The 25472-nt window shown below is 38.3% G+C and overlaps 1 protein-coding gene across 1 annotated transcript in view; it reads left to right on the plus strand.

Annotated features, from left to right (window-relative positions):
- Nucleotides 1-4893: 4893 nt before the first annotated feature.
- The window catches only part of LOC101160409 (contactin-3), a 50795-nt gene continuing 30216 nt past the window's right edge, over nucleotides 4894-25472 (plus strand). Inside the window, exons 1-8 of the mRNA XM_011476944.3 lie at nucleotides 4894-5387; nucleotides 7737-7876; nucleotides 8479-8614; nucleotides 16536-16711; nucleotides 18466-18561; nucleotides 21505-21708; nucleotides 23286-23388; nucleotides 23677-23861. Coding sequence (XP_011475246.1) covers nucleotides 7822-7876; nucleotides 8479-8614; nucleotides 16536-16711; nucleotides 18466-18561; nucleotides 21505-21708; nucleotides 23286-23388; nucleotides 23677-23861 — 955 coding nt within the window. The 5' untranslated portion in view covers nucleotides 4894-5387; nucleotides 7737-7821. The remainder of the gene's footprint in view (nucleotides 5388-7736; nucleotides 7877-8478; nucleotides 8615-16535; nucleotides 16712-18465; nucleotides 18562-21504; nucleotides 21709-23285; nucleotides 23389-23676; nucleotides 23862-25472) is intronic.

Consider the following 25472-nt stretch of genomic DNA (forward strand, 5'->3'; position numbering starts at 1 on the left):
CTTCAGTGGGACAATTATAGTACAAAATAATACAATAAATTACATAGCAGCAAAAAATATTGATAACCTGAGTCACTGCTTATGCCGTGGTCACATACACCCATATGGTGCAGTCATGGCCAGGAGGGGCTGCATATTAAGAGGAGAACAGGTGTCTTGCAGTTCCTTTGAGGCTCATGGGGCCACTTTTATGCCATGAAAATGGAACATACCATTGTCATGGGTGAGGTAAGTGTATCGTGTGAAGTATTTGTAAGGATTATGTAAGTTGAACGCACTCATTATGCAGTGTGTCCTTACGCCACACTGCGGGCACAATGGTTTCTTACTGACCAATACTGCACGGCGTGTGCACGTGATACATACGTGCACGTAAGATGCCTTTAGGACATTCACACACCTACACTCTGTCTGATTTCCTAATTTCTACCAGCCAGACTGTGCGCAAGGGACGCCTCAGAAGGCCGCACCTTTCACTTGAATAGCACTTGGAGCACGGTGCGCAGGGTTTGGGGAGGTTGAAAAAATTAAGTGTTTCCTACAACCTGATGCCTTCAGAATGCCCGTAGAAAAAAACATGCACTAACATTTTCACCTTGCGGGCTAATGTCTACGATTTTAAAAGTTCATGTGTCCCATACAGATGGGTCCATAGTTCGCAGCCTGTATCCACCCGTCCCATCTTCATCCAGAATGCCATCTGCAGATCATTTCTTTGTGCATTTTTTTCCTGACAATATTTAGTGACTTATGCAAGCTTGTTTTTTGATTTGTTAGTTTTTTGCAAAATCTAAAGGAAAAAGTTCATAGAAATCTATGGCTTCTGCTTAAAGTAAAAGAAAAAACACATTCTAATTTAAAAAACAAAAACAAAAAAGTTCTCAGAAGTACACATTGTAAACTTAAAATTTTGGAAAAAAAATGGAAATTTAAAACTTTAAAAAGAAAACACTTGGAAACTTCAAAAGTTACTAAATTAAAAAAAAAAATTCAATAATTCCTGAAAACTTAAGTTTACTTTTGAGTTTAAAATTGTTTTCAGTTTAAAAAAAAAAATTCAACTTTACAATGTCTTTTTTTTATTTTATTTAGAATTTGGTTTTCAATCACTTTAAGCTGATCCAAAGTAGACGCCATAGAAGTCTGCGGTATGGATTTGTTTATCATTTTCAGTCAGTCACTGGTTATTTTTTTGCTTCTTCAACAATCTTCTCTCCGTTAGAGTTTGAAGTTTTGCATGAAGAGCCTGTATTATTCCAGACATGAGATTTTTGTCATGGAGGTCTGAGCATTTCAGTATTTGTTTCATATTTTGTAGCGCTTTCTTGTATGAATGTGAGGTTGTTTTTATCCAGCAATTGATTTCTGCCATATTCATTTCCATAGAAACGCCAGACAGATTAATTGTATTATCCTGTTGATCAGACAAGACTCACCTCGGGTCTGACCTCATAAGCTTGTGTGGTCAGACATGTGATGAAGATGGTAATTAACTAGAGCCCCAATGCAATTACAGACAAGGTTAAAATGTGCAAACTCTTTAAATCAATAGAGCTCCACTGATCTGGAGCGCTGCTTTGTGAGTTTTGTTTTATAATTCTTGAGCTGTAATGAGCTCTAAAAATGCTTAAGGTTACACTTGCAACACGTTAATGTAACAACAAAATAAAGGAAAAACGTAAAAAAAAAGAATACCTCAAAAGCATTAAATAATGAAATATCTTATTTGGGATTCATAATTAAAGTATTTGAAATACAGCATACAAATTAATTAATACTCAATACATTTTCTCCCATAATCCAGAGGCCTTGAAAGAATGGTATGATTGGCTAACGCCAACAATGTTGTAAGTGTATTTATCTATCCGTTTCTTTTGTATTTTCTGAAGTTTCCTTTCATCTTCTTTAAAATGTTCACAGGTGCTACAATAATTTGGAGCTTAATGAGACACATGAGTTTTATGAATGGAATGCTATGTTACAAACTAACCTTAAATTTCTTTTAAGTCTCTGTGCAAAAGAAACTGATGCCTTCCCTCAATAAAAAGAAAGAAACCTCTGTACGAGGAAGGTAAAGTCCCTCACTCTCCTTTTATCGAATTTCTGAGATTTTATGCTTTACTTAAACTAAAATACATTAATCCCAATTTTGAAAACACAGTCTATCAAATAACAGAAAACACAAAGGTGGAACTAATGAGATTAACAGGTGTTCATGCAGCAAATCACTCCAGAGAACCATCATGCGGAATAACCAGTTCCGACATTTTCTATTAACTACAGCTTCATCTTTGTCAGCACAATGTGTTAAAAAAAATCTGTTTTACAGGTCTGTGGTGCAGAAAAGAGAAGCAGTGTGACTTATTTTTTTTAATGTGCATATTTGGCAGATCTGAGGACTGTTACTTTCCAGTTACTTGAGCAATTCTGAAGCCCTCAAAACATTTGTTGTATTACCAAAAATAAACCAAGCAGTCTTAAAGGTAATCTAAAAAACAACAACGTAATTGTTTTGCCACATTTCCCCCCAAAAATCCAAATTTCCTTAATAATTTATCGTCAGTAATTAAAGATTAAAGTGAGGAAAAGTTCATTCAGAATTTCAGATTCACATCCAACTGGAAAACATTCAAAGATCTTCTCTTATGGAGTTTATCTTTCATTAATTTGAACTGTGTTACCAATGTGAAGTGTCAAAATTAGCAGTCATAGGGATTCAGTTAAATATGCCTTCAAACTCATTTGAAAGTAAAGTAGTATGCTCCACTAAAGCAAGGAAAAAGTAGCATGTTAATATGATAGCCTCATTGCATCTGTTTAACTGGGTTTTAAATTTAAGACCAGAACATTTTACCGTTAGCGGTGTTGGCAAGCATTGTGAATTACAGAACAAACCAAAATGAAATGCCTTTCTAAGCTCTGAATTGAAGAAGTTTGAGATTCCAGAGCTTAACTGTTTTGATGGCAGATGTGAAGCAATACAGTTAATGAATTGAATCCAACCAGCATCTGAACATTTGCTGCATAAAGGATCAAATCCTGTCAAAAATGACATGAAAGACTGATTCATTTTACTGCCAGATATGTACAGGTAATGTTTAATTGTGGTATCACTGCAGATGCATGCTGCAAATGTTTTTTGGGTCATATTTTTGCACATACAGACCATTTTAGGAGCTTCATAACAAGCACATTTAAAGTGTGGCAGCAACACCCTTTTAGCTTGCAGCACAAAAACTGAACAGACATTTTCAAAGCTTACTAATTAACACTTTTCACCCCCTCCTGTGTTAAATCTGCACAAAAAGCAAAGTGTAAGGGGCTGTTTCTGCTTTGCTCATGGTGACAACACAGTCTCAGTGATCCCAATGAATGTTCTTGGTTAATTGGCACATGTAAGGTAAGTTTTACCTTGAATGTGTGCCAGATTTAAGAAAAAAAACTGTTTGCCAGAATTTTTTCCTCTTTCCTTGGACTGAAGCAACTAATTACCGTAATTTTAGGGGGACAATCCTAAATCTGAAGTTGTTGAATCACAAAGCCAAATCTACAGCCAAAAATCATTGAATTACTTTGTTTAGGTAACCTAGCCAATGTAAAGATATTTAATTAGGATTAATTTTTTTACCTTTTGTCTTTGTCTTTTCTTGGAAGTGTTTCTTTAATATTAGAAAGAGAAAACGTATAAACAGTTTCTCCTATTCATCAAAAACAGATAAAAAATTGTCAAATTATGCAAAGCTGGTATAATTTGAAAATATAAATATGTAAGAGTGGAAAAACCTTTTTTAAGTTTTTAAAATTGATGTCATCCTAAAATCCACTGATTAGTAAGGGTGTAACTTTCACAATGATTCGATTCATAGCACAATTCGGGGTTCATGATACGATTCATAATCGATATTGGTTTATTTTGATCTAAAATCAATCCATTAAATCTTTGGCCAAAATACCTGCTGAACAGTGCAGGTGAAGTTTTCCAGATTTCTTGTATTTCTTGCAAGATAATCAAGTGTAAATTAAACAGGTAAAAAAGAATTGGTGACAAATCAATTCACATTTTTGTTTCATAAAGTTCAACCCACTGTTGTTTTTCCACATCATTATTAGAACATTCAAGCACTCTGTATGGTCACACATCTTTGCAAAATTCAGAGTATTTCCAGACATTGTATACCGTAATGATGGATTGATCCTTTTTTGCTGCCATCACGTGTGTGTTATCCGCTGGGATGGCACGTGGTCGTTTTTCTGTTTCAGTAAAATAATCCAAATTGTATTTTCTATTTCATTTTGAGACGATTTTAAAATGGTTTAGGCTGATTCGATTGACTTGTTTCAGACAGATCGATCTTGTTGGATCATAAAAAATACGTTGATTCATTAATTAAGTTGATTAATTGTTACACCCCCATTCATTTGGGAATATGTATTTTCTACCTCTTATTTTTAAGCACATTGTTTACTTTGTGTTTCTGTATAAAGGTGTATTGTAGAATTGTAGATTTTTAACACTTTACTTCAAATGTTCTTTTTCTGGCCTCTTTTAGTTCAAGCATGTTTGGTTTGTTCATAAACGGTGAATCCTTTGAACTTTACATTTGAAATAATATTTGTGAAACTATTAAACGGCAAAGCAGGGCTGCACAGAAAAATCCCATTTTATGCCAATTTCCCTCGTTCAGATCAAAGAGCCATTTGTGGATCAACTGTTGGAGGTGAACAGGACCTGTCGCAGATTATCTGGGATCATTTTTGCTAGGAAAAACAGCCCATCCTCTTTAGAAAGAACACGTTGTCTTCCGTGATAATGGGAGCATCTTAGATCGTTCCCTGCCTGGCAGCAGTGCTGTGGTCTGACGCAGGGGGGCGCACTTCCCCACCAGGTGCGTCTTCAGTGCACCTTCCCCATCACATCGCTGCTGCTGCTTCCTTCTGCCACAGCCCACTCCTTCTTCGCAGGCAGAGCTGACTTGATGCGCATAATAAATCATCTCTGCAAGATCCCAGTCCGACCCCAGTTTCAGCGCGAGGCGGTCCGGATTGGAGTCGCGCCTCGTGACAAGAAGCGGCATCTTTTAGATGTGATCCACTGCAAACAACGTGGGTGTTGTGTGCGCGCGCGCGTCTGTTTTTTTTTTTTTTTTTTTTTGTAATCTTAATTTTAGTGGGGAGTGAAGGAGAATGAGCCGTGTGTGCGCGCGCTTCCTGCGCTACCCGCTAGTATCTGTGAGTGGCCACCGGCTCAGTTTCACCTGTATGAACGACCTTCAATTGTGACCGAAATTTTCCTAACGAGGTTTCCATGGAGCAGCGATCTGCCTTTTCTTCCGTGAGCGTTGAATTGGGCTCCCGCAGCAGGGCTCCGCATCTGTCAGCATAAGGAGGTAAGGCACAATTACCTAAAATGTTGATCATGCTGCGCGCGCGCGTTTTGCTGTAGTTGGCGTGGACGCGCATCCCATACAGCCAAACATATTTGGCCACTTTTTTGCAGGGGTCACGTGTTCTGGAGTGGCCCTTTAATGAAAGGCCATGCAGTTAATAATAATTGCTTCCTTTTGGAGTACACTCCTAACTGCAGCTAATTCCTCCAAAGAAAAGGGCAAGCATTCATAAATATACTTGATTATTCTTTGAAATGAAGCAGTTTGGCTGTTTGTCAGAGGGATGAGGGGATGCTGTTTTTGTCACATGCTGGGGTTTTAGCCTTTGACTGCTCCTGTGGTTCCTGCTTGGACCTGATGCCCCCACTGCAGCTTGGCTCCACATTACTGTGAAAATGAACCCGGGGGGACATGGCCAATCGTGAGGTGCCAGCATTCTTTTGGATGAAGAGGGGAAACGATCAGACAAGTGTCATCAGTGACGCTCTTTCATTGAGATTTTAAGGCAAAATTGCCTCCACTGAACCTTGAAAAGTATTGGAAATGCAGTGCAGGCAGTGAGGGGGGAAAAAAAATACTTGCTTGCTCACACATTTACACAACTTCTACCTTGCAACATTCTCCAGGTAATTGCCTACTTTGTGTGCCACAATGTCAGCTTGAATATCTCTGATGAATGCAGCTCAGGCCTTCAAACAAAGTGCACTCCCACTCTTCCAGCTGGGCTATTTGTTCAAGCAGCATGTACCTCGGATGCAGTCAGAATGTGACGGAGGTGGAGGTTTCGGTGTTTTTACATTATTATGATGTGTCAGTTAACCCGGTGTCGCTTAACGAAGGGACCTCCTTGATTGAGAGTGAGAGTGATTCACCCTGTGAGGCTTCATCTCCACTTTCCATTACTATCATCCAGGAGCCAGAGTGGACAGTGTTTGTTGCTGTGTCCATGTGGGTGGCTGTGCACCTTTAGGATTTCACTTAATAGCATTTTTTTTTTCCTTTTCTTGCATTGTGTTGATGTAACACTTTTTTTTCTGTCATTTGCTTTCGTTTATGGTTGATTCCCTCTTTATATTTTTCAAAAATATCCAATTTTGATGCATGGAGTGATTCTTGACAAACCCTGTTATAAATTATGACCATAACATTTCAAGCTGACAGGAATGTAATACCCTTTGCGCCCTGCACACACCAACCCTCAATCCTGAGGTGCCAGCAGTTTGCTCAGTGTGGGCCTATCATCACCGATGTAAGGAATGCAGGACTCTTCTGTAGACCAAGCGTACCAATCCAATTTTGCAGACTTTGGGGGGAGAAAAAGACTAAGCAAACATGAAAGGTAGAGAGGGGAGTCCTGGCTGAGACTCCACACGTCTGATTTGACATCCGGGCAGCTGACAAACAATTAGGCTCCCCATAAGTACTTCTCTGAACCAGGCTCGCCTCAGGATTAGGCCACAAATGAGCCGCACATCACAGCTTATGTCTTCTAAACGCCGGGCGGGTGTACGCGCCGGTGTCTGTGAAACTATACGCGTTGCACATGGTTATAAAACAAGTTTGATGAGTTGCTATGTGTGGGCTGTGTGGCATTCAGCAGACGGATGTTATTATCTGTCCCTGGCCTTATCTCGAACACCTCTTGAGGGAAAAAAATGTTTGTGTATTTCTGTGTGTGTGTGTCGATGAGCTTTCTCATTTGTACGCCTTTATGCAGGTGCACACTAATGTACACAAATCTGCATATGTTCCATGCATGCCACACTGCCTACTTAAATGCTGTGCTACAGCAGGTTTTCTATTGTGTGCATGTTTGACATTTCATAATTGCATCATTATTTGCTCAGTGCAGTGCAATTTGCAACACATCCCTTGATTATGAGGCCTGAGTGGAATGGCTTCCTCATCATGCTGTCTTCATTCACCCCAGCATGTGAGGGAACACATGCTGCTCTGGGTGAATCTAATTGATTGGTAGGCACCCAGTTCCCAAGTCCAAGTCTCCTCAGGCAGTCAGAGAGTGAATTCGTCCAAGTGAAGGATGAGCTCAGACGTTGGTTCCTGTCCTAATAGATTGGCATAGATACCCATGCACATCCCTCTGATGCCGCTAAACATCTCTGAGGCCAAGATGACCACAGCTCAGGTGCAAAATGACCCTCACCGGCTAATCTTTGATAGCGAAAAGAGAAAAAAGGAGAGTGATTTGGCACCAAATATGTTTAGAATTATATTCGCTCCACAGACGAATCCAGACTTTTTTGCTCTGAACAGTTTTTTTTAAAAGAATAATATAAAAAAGACAGTTGGGATTTGAGGTATTAAAGGGTAAAATTCTCCTCTCAACAGGTCACGCTCGTCTCCCTCTCCGAGAACACAAGTGCCATTTTAAAGCTTATTGGATGAAAGTCTCATTTACCTCTGGCTGCCAAAGATGACGCTGCCATGGAAACAACTTCTGCTGTTATCAATCATCGACTGTCTGACAGGTAAAGCACTTTTTTTTTTATTTGGGTAATGATTTTTTTTTTTTTCCACGTTTGGACATTCACAAACGCAGGACAGTAGGTGAAGAGATGTCAGAGATGATAGGAGGTCTGGTTTAAAGGAGCACTCCTCTGTATTGACTTCCATTCACAGCCCAGACACAATACTCTCAATCTTTATCCTTCATCCTTTGGGATCAGAGCTTGATGGTGAGATATGACACTTTTATTCTTTCAGATTTTCCTTAAAACATATAGAACAGGCCCTCTATTCCGTCAAAGCTTTTTTCAAATGTCTATAATTCAAATTAGTTTAATATATAATTCATATTTCAGATTAAAGATTGGAATGCATATTTCATAATAAAAAGAAATATTTTTTAATGGTACTACTTCTGGTTTATTTTCTGTTGTGGAAAAAATGACAAAAAGAGGGAGAAACTTTTTCATTTGATTCTTTGCTTTTTAAATTCTTGAAAGACTTTCATCAAGATCATACAAAACACACAAGTCATTTTCCATGTTTTTTTATTTGGATCATGCCACTCTTGAAACAATTCAAAGCTCTTCTATCAGTTCACAGATGATAACTGTTCCCTCAACAGATTGTTTGGACAGTGGATCATATCATGGCCCACGCTGGAGGATGGAGCCAGGTGACTTGTTTATTCCTGTCGATTCCATAGAAGAAGAAGCCACGCTGACGTGTGACGCTAAGGGAACGCCGGCTCCTCAATACAGGTACTGGGGTGGTCACTGGAAACATTCAATGAGCAGGACATATGTCTAAACACCACTTTTTAGCAAAGGTTTTTTGGGGATTTATCCAACTTCTCACAAAAGTTCAAAAATATTAACAAATCGTGGTGCTATTGTGACATCTGACTCCACTGTTACATAAAATCCACAAGCATTTTAAACTGAGGGAGAAAATGATTGGCCCCAAAGTGGCCTTTAGTTTGCCTGGGAGTGTCCCATCAACGATTAATAAGATTTTCACTCTGGAAGTATTTTTTCCTCTCTGAACGTGTTTTTTCTTTTTTGGTGTATATGTAATTTAGCGGGTTAAAGTCCCACTCTGATCATCTTTTGATCTCTTTTCAAAGCATTCCAAGTGGTCTTATAATTATGATGATGCCGTAATTAGCAAAAATAAAAAAACTTGTCATTTTCTAGGACATAATTTTTAGAGAGCGGCAGAAGTTCATTAGAAATCCATCTCTGAGTTGCAGGCAGGACTATTGGTGCGGAGTAAAGGCCCGTACACACCGGGACGAATATTCGCCAGGCGTTATTCGCCAGCGTTTTTCGTCACGTTTTTTGTGTTCACACCCAGGCGATTTTCGCTGACGGTGAGCCGAGCGAACATGCAATTTCCTTCCCTGACATTAGATGGCGCTTAATGTAAACAGAAATACTCCTGTACACAAGGTGGCGCTGCGCAACTTTACGATTCTTAAAGTCGCTTTTCACTCAGAAGAAGAGAGCAAGTATTTACGCGCTTGTCAGAATCATACAAAGAAAACATGAATATTTCAAGCATCAGTAGCTCCAACTGGTACTTGGTAAGGGGATATTTAAGAATGTCCGTCATTATTTCTTCGCGGCAGTGTAGACGCTACTTGGCGTCTAACTTCTTCGCTGGTATGTGTGCTCAGCAAGGCAGTTTTGTGTTTGAGCGCCCCCAAGTTGTGTTTTACTGTAACTTCAGAAGCTCCAGACACGTGTGCAAAAGCGCCATTCTCATTGGTCGAATAGATTTTGACGCGACGCGTCGGAAAAAAAAAACGAACCCGAGGCGTTTTTTTTTTTTGACACTTTGGCGCTTGGCGTTTTTTCGCTTCGGTGTGCACACTCACATTGGTGCCCTTTGTTTAGTCACGAGGCGTTAAACGTCGGCGAAAATCGCCGGCGAAATTCGTCCCGGTGTGAACAGGCCTTAATTCTGTCCCCATTTCCCATGATCCATCTGTTTACACTATTTCCCGCTAGCTTACAGCCCCTCACATTCCCAGCCTAACATTACTAGTGCAACTAAAATGGCGAGCAGTATTGGAGCTATCCAGTTGTACAGTTTTGAGCCAGATTCCAGTTTAGACGACGGAAACAAAAACGTACATACAAGTATTTGTCTACAAGTGGATGCAGAGCGGGGATCTAATGGCCCGTCGATTGTAGCTTCTGCAAGCTTTTTCAAATGGCATTTTTTTGTCTGCTGTTGATTCACGATAGGCCTGCACAATATATCGCAAATTTATCGTTATCGCGATATTAAGCTGTGCGAAATGTATATCGCAAAAACGCGAAAATTGCAATAAATGGTTACCTTAAATGTGCTAAAACAATCTTATGCCAGCTGGAAGTACTTAACGAATCAAATAAAGCCCTTAATCCATTTGACCAATTAGATGTTCGCCCTCAAGTTATTCAACAATCGGACGGAGCAGTTTTATGTTAAGTTTTCACCTCCTATGTAGAATGGACTCATATTTAAATTAAGCTGTTGCAGTAAAATGGTAATTATGTTTTTGGTTGTTTTGCTATATGTTCATGTATAAGAAGTTATATCGTCATCGCAATATTGATCACTTATATCGCATATCGCAAGTTTTCCTCATATCGTGCAGCCCTAATTCACGATGTTTTAAAAAAAAAAGAAATACTCAGAAATGTAACGTTGAGCTTAATTTTCTCAAAATATGTCCTACGTCATCAGAAAAATTTTACACCAAAACCCAAAGCACAATTTTTATTGGAGCAGGTTTTTTAATAACAGCTAGTGTTGACATACAGGCAGGTGTAAAGAATCCAAAGAAGTCCTGATATGATCATTTAGCCATCATCACCAACTACATCAGTGATGAGTTGCCATTTTCAGCAGAAGTTTGGCCAATATTCACTAAGATTTCAGGATAAACCCACTGATCCAGCTGAAGCAAAGAGCTGAAACCTGTCTTCCCTAGTTCCTCAAAGAGTAAATTGACTTGATTTATCGTCAGGGTCTTCTTCCTCATTCATTTTTTGCTCATTACTCTTGCTTGATTTACCTATTAGTGACTTTGCCCAGACGAGGTTTTTCCCTTCACACCAGTTTATGGAAAACAGACACATTCTGTTTAGAATGTCTGGAAGCACAGCTATTGTCAAAAAAGCTACATTAAGTGCTCTGACTGACTGCTTGCATGGGATTACATCATCACAATCTTAGCAGAATTTCAGGAAGTTGAAAATATTAAAATCATTTAAAAACATAATATAGATGTTTCTATCTAGTCCAATCTGTTTTTATTCAGTTTTAGTCCAACCTTCTATTGATTTATTGTACAAATCAAATATATTTATTATAAATAATTAATGAATCAGTTGGAAAAAATAATTGTTTGATGCAAAACATAATAAAACTGAATGGTTTACAAACTTGGCATGAAAGAAAACATAATTTCCGAAAAGATATGTAAAAACGAAATAAAATAAAAAAGGTAAAAATAATGCTTGATTTATCAACAAATGATATTATACTCAATCAAGATTTGTCTTAGCTCTCTAAAACCTTTGTTTATTATGCTGCAATAAATAAGTATAAAAAAAACAATAACCAAATTTTGTAAAATGAAAGTAAGAATACATTTGTGTGAACAATTTCCCAAATTTTTACACAAACCTCAAAATAACATTGCAATCATGCATGTGCTCCATTAATACCCGATTATATTGTTTGACGTAGTGAAAAGACGTTTTTTCTTTATCCTTATGTAATATCTCAGCTATCCGCTCATACAGAGCCATTTGAAATCATTTAGTAGACATAAAAAGAAAATCCCTAATTGCAAGATTATGGTTTTCTTTTAAAAGGAAGGTGCTCTCTCCTCTATTCATTTCCCCCTAATTGGGTTGAATTACATATTGAGACTCCGAGCAGTGGTATCATTATGACTATGCTAACTCATATTGACTAATACGCCACCAATCTGCCTCTTGTCTGACCAGATAGTATCTCAGAGACACATGGGTAGCATCTTAATGACCCTCTCGCCTTTTAAAACACCACGAGAAGAGTGTAGGTTGCTAGACACCAGTTCGCTCTAACTGGCATGGATGACAAGTGTGTGTGTGTGTGTGTGTGTGTGTGGCGTTTGGCATTAGAATGGCTGCAGCACACATGCAGCGCGACAGCGGTGTTCAGAGTGTTGGCTCATTATTTCATGTTTCTCACATTCCCCACCTTAGACCAGGTATTGCCATGTAGTGATTAAAGGTGAGATGAGCATATTTAACTCAATGCCTTATCAGGCTGGCTGTGCTTGCCCCCCCCCAAGCACCTTCCCTCTTGAAGTGTAAATGGGCTGACTCTGCTCTCCTTCTCTGTCCCCTTCATTCCTTCAGCCACTTTTGTCATTGACAAAGAAATGAGACTTCTGTTCTTTGCTCACACCAGAAGCATATTAACTCAAGGGAGAGAAAAAAAAAGGATCGTCCATAGAAGAGTATTTTTGAGCAGCAGGTTATAAACAGAAGAGCACTTGAGCAAAGTTTACTTGACATGAAATTGGGCCTCCGGATCAGCAGAACTATCAGAAAACTCCAGTGTTTGTGAGCGGATGCATCTGGTCTCTGTGAGGTTTTAGTTTTGTAGCTGTAGTCAGTCACCGGCGCTGGGTTCATGGCAGAGCAGCACTTGAGAGCCGCTCAACGAGAGGAGGACATTTTGAGGGTTAAGGATCTGAAAGTGTGCAAATGCAAAACCCGCCACTCACCAGCATGTGTCATCGGTTCATCCACCCAACAAATATTTAGTGAACAACCTTAGATTTGTAAGGTCAAATCCACGAATGTTTGGAAAGTACATGAAAACAATTTTTAATTTTATATTTGTATAATATTTTTTTTAGAAACCACTGAATGTTAGATTTAAAAGTTTCATGTTTTCCTTCCTTTAATTTTTTCAAGTTGTGATTGTTTTCTTTTAGTATATTTTTTAATGTATTTGCTACTGTAGGAGTTGGTCAGTTTCAAATCAATAAATTATGTATTTTTATCTCTGGAAAACGGAATAAAAGATTGTAGCTGGTGAGAAGAAATTGCTTCTGCTCATGGTTCTGTGTAAAAAAAATTGGTGATTCTTTCAAAGTGTTCTGTCCTTGAATCCATCATTGCTCATTTTGAAATGGCATTTAAAAAGTGAAACCGTGCTGCAGTGGCAGTGAATAAAAAAGAATCATTTTTGTCATTGAATAATAGGACTTGTTTAAATTGGTGCCCTAACCTTTTGGTTTGAAAAGATTGTTCTAGTGCCTCATGTATTTCATAACACATCTGAACCTGCTGTGCAAATAATTTTACCCAATGCCTTTGGAGCGCTGTGATGCTGAAAGGAATTTTTGAAAAACTCCCAACCAATTTGCTTTTACAATCACAAGACAAATACTAAAATCTAACATTATCTTAATAAAATTTGGAGGTAAATAAATTGATTACAGATGGACTGACAATGGCCTCTAAAGCTGTCCTACTGCTCCCGTTCTAACAGCAGTGGGTGGCTTTGTGTGTGATACTGTAGGATTAAACTTTAATGATCCCCTACGGGGAGATTGAGACAGCTGCAGAAGCAAATACTGTCAGGGATAAAGAAACCAAATAAAAACGAGAGACCAAACAAATGCTGAAAATAGAAGAGAGAAAAAATGATGTCTGTTTTTATGTTTTGTATGTTTTAGTGGAAACTTCAAGTCCGTTTGTTTTGCCTTATTGGAGCTTTTTATTTCTTTGTATATCTTTTGCTGCTGATGTTCATCAAAAGTTTACATACAGTACTAATTCGTTAGTATTTGGTACTATTGCCTTTAAAGTGCAGTACTTGGGTCAAACGTCTTGGATATCCTTCTACAAGCTTCTCACAAGATTTGGTAGGAATTTTGGCCCAATCCTCCTGACAGAACTGGTGTAACTGAGCCAAGTTTGTAGGTCGCCTTGCATCTACACTGCACTTCAGCTTTGACCATAAAAGTTTAATAGGATTTAGGTCTGGGCTCTGTGATGGCCACTTCAAAACATTGACTTTGACGGATGTTGCTTCAATGTTTCCACACACTGTTCTTTCCTTATGAGGCCATCTATTTTTTGAAGCGCACCAGTCCCTCCAACAAAACGACATGATGATGCTACCACCCCCATGATTTACAGTTGGGATGGTGTTCTGAGGCCTGCAGGCTTCCCCCTTTTTCCTCCAAACATAATGATGGTCATTGTGGCCAAACAGTTCAATTGTAGTTTCGTCAGACAACAGGACATGTCTCCAAAAATTAAAGTCTTTATTCTTGTGTGCATTAGCAAACTGTAATCTAGCTTGTTGTGTTTGTTATGTTTCTTTTGGAGTAATGGTGTCTTCCTGGCAGAGTAGCGTTTCAGCCCATATCTGTACAGTACTCACTTCACTGTTGATAATGACACATTCTGACCATCTTCAGCCAGCATCTTTACATAGTTTGCCTTCGTCTTTGGGTTGTTCTGGACAAAGTACGTTCATCCTTCCTGAGCGATAGGATGGTTGGACGTTCCCATGATGTTTATACCTGCGTACAATTGACTGAACAGATGAACGTAACACCTGCAGGCATCTGGCAATTGCACCCAAGGATGAACCGGACTTGTGCCAATCCACAGTTGTCTTTCTAATATCTTGACAGATTTCTTTTGACTGTCCCATGTGTTTTACAAACAAGCAAGTGTGTTTCAAATGTGCCCTAATAAATATCCACTGGTGTGTTTCTAATGAACTCAAAGTCAATAATTGTATCAGAAGCTTCCACAGAGATGACATCATTGTAATTGACCTAAAACAGGAAAGGTTTACTTTTATTTCATGTCTGACAGTGAGAAAAAAAAACACATTTGTTTTATGTTGTGTATATAAACTTCTGGTTTCAACTGTATTGCACGGATACAAATTGGTCATGCGTAGGTAGAAAATGTGGGAAAAGTTGTGGTCTTTGCGTGTAATTTTTACAGATGCATCACAAATGAACCATGGTAAAATGACAGAAGAAGTAGGAATAAACCATGTAAAAAACACATAAATGAACATAGAGCATGAACCGTACGTTATTATTGTGCTGTTTACTTTCTTACTTTACTACATGTTTAGAAGAAAAGAGCATGTATTCTAAACAGCCTTGGGTGTCTGTTGGTACCCCTTAAGAAGGTGCTTTGTTTAGGTTTAGGGCTGCACGATATGAGTAAAACACATGATTTGCGATATTAGGGATCAATATTGCAATGACAATGTAACTTACGATTCATGAACAAATAGCAAAACAGCTAAATACATCATTTCTATTTCACTGTAACAGTTTAATTTAATTAAAAGTCAACGTAACCTAAAAAACACTCCGAATGACCCTCGTCTACATAGGAGGCAAACATCTAACATAAAAGGGCTCCATCTGATTGGTCAACAACGTGAAGGGGTCCATCTGATTGGTCAAATGCATAAAGGGATTTATTTTATTTGTTAAATACTTCAAGCTGCCATAAGATTGGTTTTAGCATATTTAACAATACCATTTATCACAATTTTAGCCGACTTTTGCGATATGCGTATTACACAGCTTGATATCGCGATAATGATAAACTTCCAATTTATTGTGCAGGCCTATTACAGTTCTTCCTATTTAGTAACAATTAGATGTCACGCATAACAATATTTGTCCTTACACAACACACAAATATATTTTATTTGTTATAATGATTATAGTTTTGTGTTTGCAACCATTTAAGTTGTCCTAAAGAAAATGTTTCTGTAATATTTAAAAGAACGAGATACATTTTAAAAATTGGATTTGCTTAAAAACAATTAGTAAGCTGCTCAATTTCTTCCGATATGCGAAAAATAATTTGTTCTATGACATAATGTTTAAGCACATATATTTATTATAATATGATTCTAAAATATGTTTCTTGACCAATTTCTTTTTGTGTTTAGTGATCTTGTCATTTCAATTTGCAGTCAGTTCATTCAGAAATATTTTTATTTGTTTTTTTCCAAGATAATTTTTTCCTTTCTTTCTGCACCACTGTAATCTTTTCCAAGATGAAATATTTTCCTAATGGTTTATGGAAATTTGACTGTTCACAAAAAAAAAAAAAAAATCAACATTTTACTCTTTGACATTTTAAATTGCATAGTTTGACAGATCCTGCAACTTATAAAGTCGATATAGCTTTTGTTATGTATTACATATTGTAACATGTCATCAAATTTCCTGTGATTTCAACCACTAAAGGTTGAGATGATAAATGTGCAACATATGAAACAGGTGGAACAGATGTGAGGTATGACACTCTGAGACATAATCAGTCAGCAAAATGACTCCAGAGGCCATTAAAATGGCTATCAGTTGATTTACTTTCTCTGAGAGACATTTACCTACACCGTTGTGTCCATAATACCATAATAACAGTTTGTACCATTATAATACCATAATAGTTTTATAAAAGTATGAGCATTAAAATGTTTTTTTTTCCGCTTCTTTGACACAAGCTCACATTGCAATACATCATATTGAAAGTTGGGTCCTGTTCTCATCTCCTGTCACACCACTTTGGTTTGTAGACAGACATGGAGCACTCGTTTTGCCAGAAACTGATGGTGTCTTTGCCCTCGCAGATGGTCACTGAACGGGACTCTCATAAATCTGAGTCTGGATCGGCGGCGGCGTCTGTCTGGGGGCAACCTCATTATAAGCAGTCTGGATCGCTACCAGGATGTTGGGATTTACCAGTGTATGGCCTACAACACTGTAGGAGCCGTCCTCAGCCGGAGAGCCAGTCTACAGTTTGCCTGTAAAATATATATTCTTTTACCTTTGGAAAATATGTAGAGATGACCTTTTTTATTTATTGATGATGAAAAAATATGGCCAACAATGGGCTGGCTTGGATGCACTGTTTGCGTTAATGGAAAAATTGCTTTCTTTTCGCCTTGGCAAAAGGTGTTAGGTAAGTTCAATTATAACACTAACCCTGAATATATTTTGCCATAATAGCTCTTTATATTAATATTAAGGTTTCTGAACTGCATAGATATAATAAAACAACTGGCTCATACTATGGCTAAAATTTGACTTATTGCTATTTCTCAATTGTCGATAAATGATAAAACCATTATAAATGAATAGATAGATGCTGATAGGGCTGCACGGTAGCACAGTGGTTAGCGCTCTTGCCTCACAGCAAGAAGGCCCCCAGTTCACGTTCCGGCTGGGGGAAACAGAACATCAACGGGGAACCTTTCTGTGTGGAGTTTGCATGTTTTTCCCGTCCATGCATGGGTTCTCTCCAGGGTCTTCGGCTTCCTCCCACCGTCCAGAAACATGCATAACATAGGTTAATTGGCAATTCTAAACTGTCCGTGAGTGTGATTGGGTGTGTGATTGTGACCCTGCGAAAGACTGGCGACCTGTTCAGGGTGTCCCCTGCCTTCGCCCCTAAGTGGCCGGGATAGGTCCCGGCAGCCCCGTGACCCAGAAACGGAACAAATGGAAAAAGACTAATGAACGAACAGATGCTGCATCATTGAAAGGTGGAATATTGTGAAGAAGAGTGCGGACAAAGGCTACCTTCAAGCCTATTTAGACCTTCTCAGGTTAATAAGTTTCACTTTTCAGACTTAATAGGGTCACAGTCTTTGTGTAAAATGTGCTTCTATCACACATTCATGTGTTGTATCACATGTCAAACTAAAGGAGACTAAATGATGACTCATTTGCCACGGTGTAAAGGAAACTGAATGGATTTAAAAATGCACAGGTCTTTCATAAAGAGTCGAGTGCAGGAAGAGAGGAAAATAGATGACTTGAAAAGCATTCAAAGGGGTGTTGCTGTCACTTCAGAGGAAGTCATTGGAGAGCAGATGAAGAAACTTCAGTCATAATGTTGTTGTTGTGTGTGTGTGTGTGTGTGTGTGTGTGTGCATACATATATATATATATTTCTTTTTTAATGTGCCTCTTACACTTAGCAATACTATTCATTTGTTTTCTATTCCGTTTTGTCCCTTTCGGGGTCACGGGCTGCCGGAGACTCTCCCGGCCTTTTGTGGGCAAAGACAGGGGATGCCCTGGACAGGTCGCCAGTCTGTCGCAGGGTAGAATGTCCACAATTGCACACCCATTCATTATCACATTCACACCTATGGACAATTTAGAGTTGCCAATTAACCTATGAAGCATGTTTCTGGACAGTGGGAGGAAGCCGGAGATCCTGGAGAGAACTCACGCATACACGGGGAGAACATGCAAACTCCACACAGAAAGGTCCAGAAAGGTTGATGATGTGGATCTTGGGACTTGAACTGGGGGCCTTCTTGCTGTGAGGCAAGAGCACTAACCACTGCGCCACCGTGCAGCCCTTAACGCCCTTAACAATACTAGCTGGCCTTTAATTTTTTTTAATTGAAGAATAATTTAATAATAAATACAGAAAGAATCACTCCAAGGAGATTTTTTGTGTTACCCTGGCGTTCAGTACCAATGTTGTGCTGCCCTTAAATTCAAGACTAAAGAGTTTTTTTTTTCCCTCCTGTTTACTTTTGTCAGACCTAGATCATTTCAAAGTTCACACCAGGAGCGCTGTGTCAGTCCGAGAAGGGCAGGGAGTGGTGTTACTGTGTGGAACGCCTACATCCTCAGGAGGTGAGAATCTTCTTTCTCTCCTCTCTCGCTGCTTTTTTAACACTTTTGGTAGTCTGGATGTAAGCCCTGGATGTAAGATTTGAATCTTCATCTCAGGGATGAACGATTTCGTCACACATAGGTCAAATAGATATCTAAATCATGGCTTTTTCAACGCTTACAGCAGTAGATAACAATATGGATCAGATAGACACCAATTCTAGAGGCACATCGTTGTTTAGATCTCCAGCCGAGGACTTTCCCGCAGCTTATGGCGTTGCGGTCCCATCATGTCTTACATATTGTAAACAAGCCGCTATTTTCCTCCAGGGTGATTGAAGTAAATAGGATAATTAAATGACATAAAAAATAATTTCGAAGATGCATTAATGGTACTTTTGTTCGCTTTAATGGCCATCTTTCAACCTTTTGAGAACACAACGGAGGACAGTATTTGTAAAGAGGCATACAGCATGATCCACAATGCCAAGGGACGATCTGATGGTTTCTAAAAATGGGATGCTTTTTCTGTTGCTATCTGCATTGTAATTTTTGGGGATTTCTTTTGTTTTTAAAATTTTTCAAGTTGGATTTTGGTTGATAAAATTGTTCTGATCTTCCGAATGAATATGCTGTTCACACAAAATGTTTCATACGTATGCTGGATTGTTGTTTTGATGCAAGTTTCTCAGACCTTTTAACCCCAGGTGGATTTCAGCAGAAATGTTTGCTACTTCTTGGAATGTAGAATTTTGTGATTACTATTTTTTGTGGGAAAAAAATCACAAATAAAGCACTTGTAAAATTACATTTTCTATCTACTAAATGTCTAAAAAAGTTATCCAAAGATTAGATTGCTGCAAGGAGATGTATTGGAGCAGTGGTGGAGCTAGAACATTTTAACTTGGGGTGAAGATTTTGGAAGGATGGCAAATAAGAATAGCAGAGTGGAAGGCTATTACAGATGAAAGGTTAAAAAATACAGTGCCTTGCAAAGGTATTCACCCCCTTGGATGTTTGTCCCTTTTGTTGCTTTCATAAATCACTCATGGTCAATACAATGTGTCTTTCTTTACACAAAAATGTACTAGAAAAAAAAACATTCAATGTCAATGTGAAAAAGAATTCTACAAAATATTGTCAATGAAACAAAATTATAAAATTAAATATAGTTGTTTGCATAACTATTCACCCCCTTCAAGTCAGTATTTGGTAGATGCACCTTTGGCTGCAACCACAGCGCTGAGTCTGTGTGGATAAGTCTCAATCAGTCTTGTGCATTTGGACACTGGAATTTTGCTCCATCCGTCTTTGCAAAACTGCTCAAGTTCTGTCAGGTTGCGTGGATACCGGGCATGAACAGCCCTTTTCAGAGCCAGCCACAAATTCTCTATGGGATATAGGTCTGGGCTTGGACTCGGCCACTCCAGAGCATTTACCTGGTTCTTTTTAAACCATACCTGTGTAGCTTTTGCAGTTGGATCACTGTGTTGCTGGAAAAATACCATAAATCTCCCAAGGCGAAGTTCTATTGCAGACCGAAAAAGACTGCCTTCCAAGATTTCAGTGTATTTTGCTGTTTTCATTCTGCCCTCTATCTTTACAAGCCTTCCATGGCCTGCTTCTGAGAAACATCCCCACACCATGATGCTGCCACCACCATGCTTCACAGTGGGGATGGTGTATTTTTGATAATGTGCAGTGCGTGGTTTCCGCCAAACATGTTTTGTTTAATAGCCAAAAAGCTCAATTTTGGTCTCATGAGACCAAAGAATCCAAAGAATCTTCTTCCACTTGATCATGGAGTCTTCCACATGCCTAGCCGAGCTCTAATATGTATTTTCTTCTAAAGTGGCTGTCTCAGTCCCACTCTCTCATAAAGCTTCAGAAGGTGAAGATTCTGGGCAGCAGTTGCTACGTGCACAGTCTCTCCCGTCTCAGCAGCTGAAGCTTGTAACTCCTTCAAAGTAGTCGAAGGGGTCGTGGTGGCTTCTCTCACTAGTCTCACTTGCACGGTCACTCAGTTTATGAGGGCGGCCTGATTTAGGCAGATTCACACATGTCATATTTCTTCCATTTCTTGATGATTGATTTCACTGAACTCAGGGAAATGTTCAATGCCTAGGACATTTTTTTTGTATCCATCCCCTGACTTGTACCTTTCAACAACGCTTTCTCTGAGTTGCTTTGAATGTTAGCCAAGAACACCGCTCCACCAGTATCTGGACCTTTTATAGACTGGTGTTTTTAGAACTGTCACTTGGGACACACCACTAACGTGATCTTCGTTTTACTAATTGTGTGACTATTGGCACTGATTGGATGGACTTCTATTGAATTAGACCATTACATTTAAAAGGGGGTGAATAATTATGCAAACGATCATAATTCATTTCATATGTTTGTTTCATTGACATTAATTTGTAGAAATCTGTTTTCACATTGACATTGAAGGTTTTTTCTAGTACTTTTTTTTGTGAGGTAAGACAAATTTTATTGACCATGAGTGATTGATGAAAGCAACAAAAGGAACAAACATCCAAGGGGGTTCATACTTTTGCAAGTCACTGTACATATTGTAATCTGTTTTATTATTGTTGTTGTTATTAATGCTAAAACAACGATTCTTTTAGCTGAGGTGCTATTGCTAATGCTTGTATTGATGATTTCTTAATCTTTGACAAGTAGTAGTCAAAGTATTAGTAGTTCTAATGATGACTCCAAAAGTGGGAGGGGCAGCTGCCCCCCTGTAGCTCAGCCACTGTGGAGGTGACCTATGTAAGCAGATATCTCCCAGAACAGTTCTGATAGACATCTAATGGAGTAAAATAAGAAAGTTCAGTAGACATTTACAGGAGATGTCTGTACATTAGCTCTCTAATAGACATCTTGTGCCTGTTGGGAATGATCTGGCATTTAACGCAATAACTGTTGGCTCAAATATTTACCTCTTCTATCTTCCAGACCTAACCTATGCATGGGTCTTCAATGAGTACCCATACTTTGTTCAGCAAGACAATCGGCGCTTTGTCTCCCAGCAGACAGGAAACCTTTACATCTCCAAGGTGGAGCCATCTGATGTGGGTAACTACACTTGTGTAGTGATGAACAGCATCACAAAAGGCAAGGTTCACAGCTCACCCACCTCCCTGAACCTCAGGACAGATGGTAAGACACATGACGTGACCAGTGTGCCTTTTAGCTTGCTTTATGGACTAGTTCTTTAAAGGTTGCTGTAACCATCACACATCAGCCATGCTCTTTGTCCCTTCGTGCCTTACTTCAGCTGCTAATGGCTCTAGTAAATAGTTGTTCCTTAGTGCGGGTCAACAAACAAAGCACCCAAATCTTCGCTTTGCTGACTTAGCTCTCTTGTAATTTGCATTTCCTCTAAAAGCTTTACTTGTGCTTACACTAGAATTCTCAGGCTGGTTCTGTGTGCTTTGTTGTTCTGTTGGCTGTCATGCTTTCATAGAAAGAGTGAATAACGATTGCTTTGAATGAATTAAACATGAGTCATACGTCACTGAACCATTACAGAGAGTGTTCTGGTGGCTCAACCAGTTAGTTTCCACTCAGTGTACTGTACATGTGGTTGCATAAATTTGAATCCCATTGCATCACAGTCTGAAGCCATGGTACTGATGTTGACTTTCTTCCCTGAATATTGATATTAATAATAAAACAGGCACTCAGGCTTGGAAACAAAAGTTAGAAAATAAAAAACAGGCTTACAAAGCAAATTCACAATGGCAAAGATTTAAAATAACGTTGGTAATATACAGTCTAGCTAATGCGCTTGTATATGTTTGCCAATGACGGTGTTTGTTCTATGTGTGATTTGTTAAAAATCTGTTTGTTTTGGGATCTGTAGTATACGGTGGTCCTGAAGGGCAAATCCCATCAACTCAATGTTAAAGCATGTTAAAGATCACTACCACATAAAAGAAAATAGTAAAAAAAACATTACATTTTAAAAAATCAAAACAAATTACCGAAATGTAATTCCAAAAATCACAAACACAATTCCAATTGGGCCCGACAGGTTCTGCTGTGATGTCATTCTATAAGTTACCTTGTAGTTCCTTAACAGACTCATCTTAAAAAGAATGCCAGAACACCACAACAATGAGACACAGCAACAATTTTTAACGTGATACACAATGCTTCTCACTGTTATCCCGACAATCTATGCATCATAAACACTTATCAGTGTACCTTCTTAACCATCTTCTTTCCAGTAACCGCCCTGCAGCAACCAAAAAAGCAAGTAAATAGTGTTGATCTTGGTATTGATACAGGCATTTAAAATTGGTCAGCAAAATATAAAGTCTGAAGGAACTAACCCGACAAGGATTGCAGAGCGCAGGACTTCTGTAACTTCTGCCGCTAGTAATTTTTGATCAATGAGTGAAGAGATCTTTATTCATGTGGTTTGGTTTACAAGCTTTAGTCCGGAACAGAAAGTCAGTTTAACGAAAGTCTGAATACAGACCAAACTCATAAATTAAGCAGATTGTGCCCAGACCAAATGATTTTCCCAGTCTGAATACAGCCTAAAAGTAATTCTGTTTTTTTATTTTTTGTTGTTTTTTAATTGTCTTTGTGATCATTAATATTTTTTCACATTGAGTGTTTTGTCGATGTGATTTGCACTTCAGGGCGTCCGTAAAAGTGTGTGTTGTATGGCTCTTAATTCATAAATGATGGGAGACTTTGTTGGATCTTCTGTTTGCTCTTTATAGGAGTCATGGGTGAATATGAGCCAAAAATAGAGGTTCATTTCTCAGACAATGTACCTGCTGCAAAAGGAACAACTGTTACTCTGGAGTGTTTCGCCCTTGGGAAGTAAGCATGAATTCTTTAAGAGTTAAGATTTCTAATCTGTAGATCGTCATTCCAAACGACAAAGCTTTTTTTTATAGTTCTGTTTCTTTGTAAAGTTTGTTTTGGCAGTTTTAGTTCCATAAATGTGCAAAAGGCCAGGCAAGATGTTTGTGGTTGCATTGGGTGTGGTATAAACAAACCATTTGTCTGCAGAAAAATCAAGCGTGTGGGCATTTTGGTGCTGTAACAATTTATTTACTGTCATCTGTGACCAAAGTGACAAGCTAAGATTATGTCTGCTTCTCACAGCCCCGTCCCAGAAATCACCTGGAGGAGAGCAAATGGAATTCCCTTTCCCAGCAAAGTTAAAATGAAGTACTCCAATGCTGTAATGGAGATCCCCAGCTTCCAGCAGGACGATGCAGGCGGCTACGAGTGTGTGGCTGAGAACAAGATGGGCAAAAACACAGCAGCAGGTCGTTTGGCCTTTTATGGTACTGTCCCTTCATTTTGACCTGTTTGGAAAACTGTTTCTGATAGAAATTCCACTGATATGTGAAAAAAAATCAATGTGTTAAAGAAACAAAATACATAATTTGATTTAAAAAAAAAGGCATCCATTACCACAAATATTAAAACAAGATTACATTGCATGCTTTTTGCCTTCTGTAAATTAAATGTGTTTCTCAGAAAAGTTACATTCACAACAGTTAATACTTCCTTTTCTTCTCTTTTTAACTCTTTGACATCATTTGTTCAGCCAGACATGAAATTTGACTAAGCTGGTAACACAAAACAGTAGTCAAATATTAATATCTGCTTAGTTTTGGTGTGACATCTGTTGCTTAATTATTTACTTGTCAATTCAGGTTCCACTAAATCTTCAATGAAACTAGAAAAATGGTTGAGTTTGCAGTATTATCTCTGAGATCTTCTGCAGTATCTGCTCATTATTTAATTTACTAACTTATCAAAGAATTTTTTTTAAATTATTTTTAACTTATCAAAGAATTTGTTTTAATTATTTTTGTTCTTATGTTCTAAAGATTTTGATTTTTTTTTTCCTTTTTTGAGTGTGACTGGTCTGTACTGGATTATGTATCCGTGTATAAGTATTACCAACTGGTCACTGGGCAGGATAATGTTAAATGGACATTTTGTATGGATTCATTTGTGACTTTCTTTCAATACTATCGTGTAACAAAGTTACCTAATGGCAGAAAAGTTCTTGTACAAGTCTTGGCTGACCTTTTTTCTGTGTGGAGTTTGCCAACAGCTGGTTCCATCTCCTATTCCAAAACTGCATTTTTTATTTTTTATTTTTGCATTTATTACAAGAAAGTCAAAACATTTCAAAAACCTGCTCTTTATTTGAGATGTAAAAAAAACCACTGTGTGTCCACATTACTTTTTTTTTCTATTTTTGTTTATAAAACTTTACCCAAATTAGACTTGCATGAAATTCATTATCTTTTCATACCCATTAAAATAACCAGCTTAATTATTTTTGTTTTAATTATATTTAATGACCTGAAAAAATTCATGACTGGATTACTTATTTAAATTCTAACCAAATTGTTCTGTTCAAGTGTTGTGTGTCTCATATAAGTAGCATAAATTATATAACTTGACAACATATTTTTTCTGGGTGTAATTATTTTTTTTAGGCCGTTTGCTCACTTGAAATAATAAAAAAAAGACACCTTTGACACTGAATTGACAATATAGTTAGCATTCATGAGAACTGAGCTTATTATGAGTGCAGCATTGCAGCTGTGACATATCTGGAGAAGTGGTAAATACGTAACGATGTGATGATGTTTATTTCATGTTGAGTTAAGGTGGCAGGTTGACTGGGGATGCTGGGAGCTCATCAGAGTGACACGGAGCTTCTTTCTTTTTTAAATCTGTGTTTAATGTTAATCTCTTGTTGCCACAGGCTTTTGACACATTCAGGTGATGAAATATTCTAATATTCTCTCCTCCTGGCCCTGAAAGATAAACCAATTTTCATCTAATTTTGAGGATTTCTATTTTTTGCTTGGAGTTTTCCTTTGAACTACTTGGGATGTAGCGGTGCAGTGACTCCATGCAGCTTCCTTGAA

This window comes from Oryzias latipes, chromosome 7, assembly GCF_002234675.1.
Source record: "Oryzias latipes chromosome 7, ASM223467v1".
In the NCBI taxonomy this organism is placed as follows: domain Eukaryota; kingdom Metazoa; phylum Chordata; class Actinopteri; order Beloniformes; family Adrianichthyidae; genus Oryzias; species Oryzias latipes.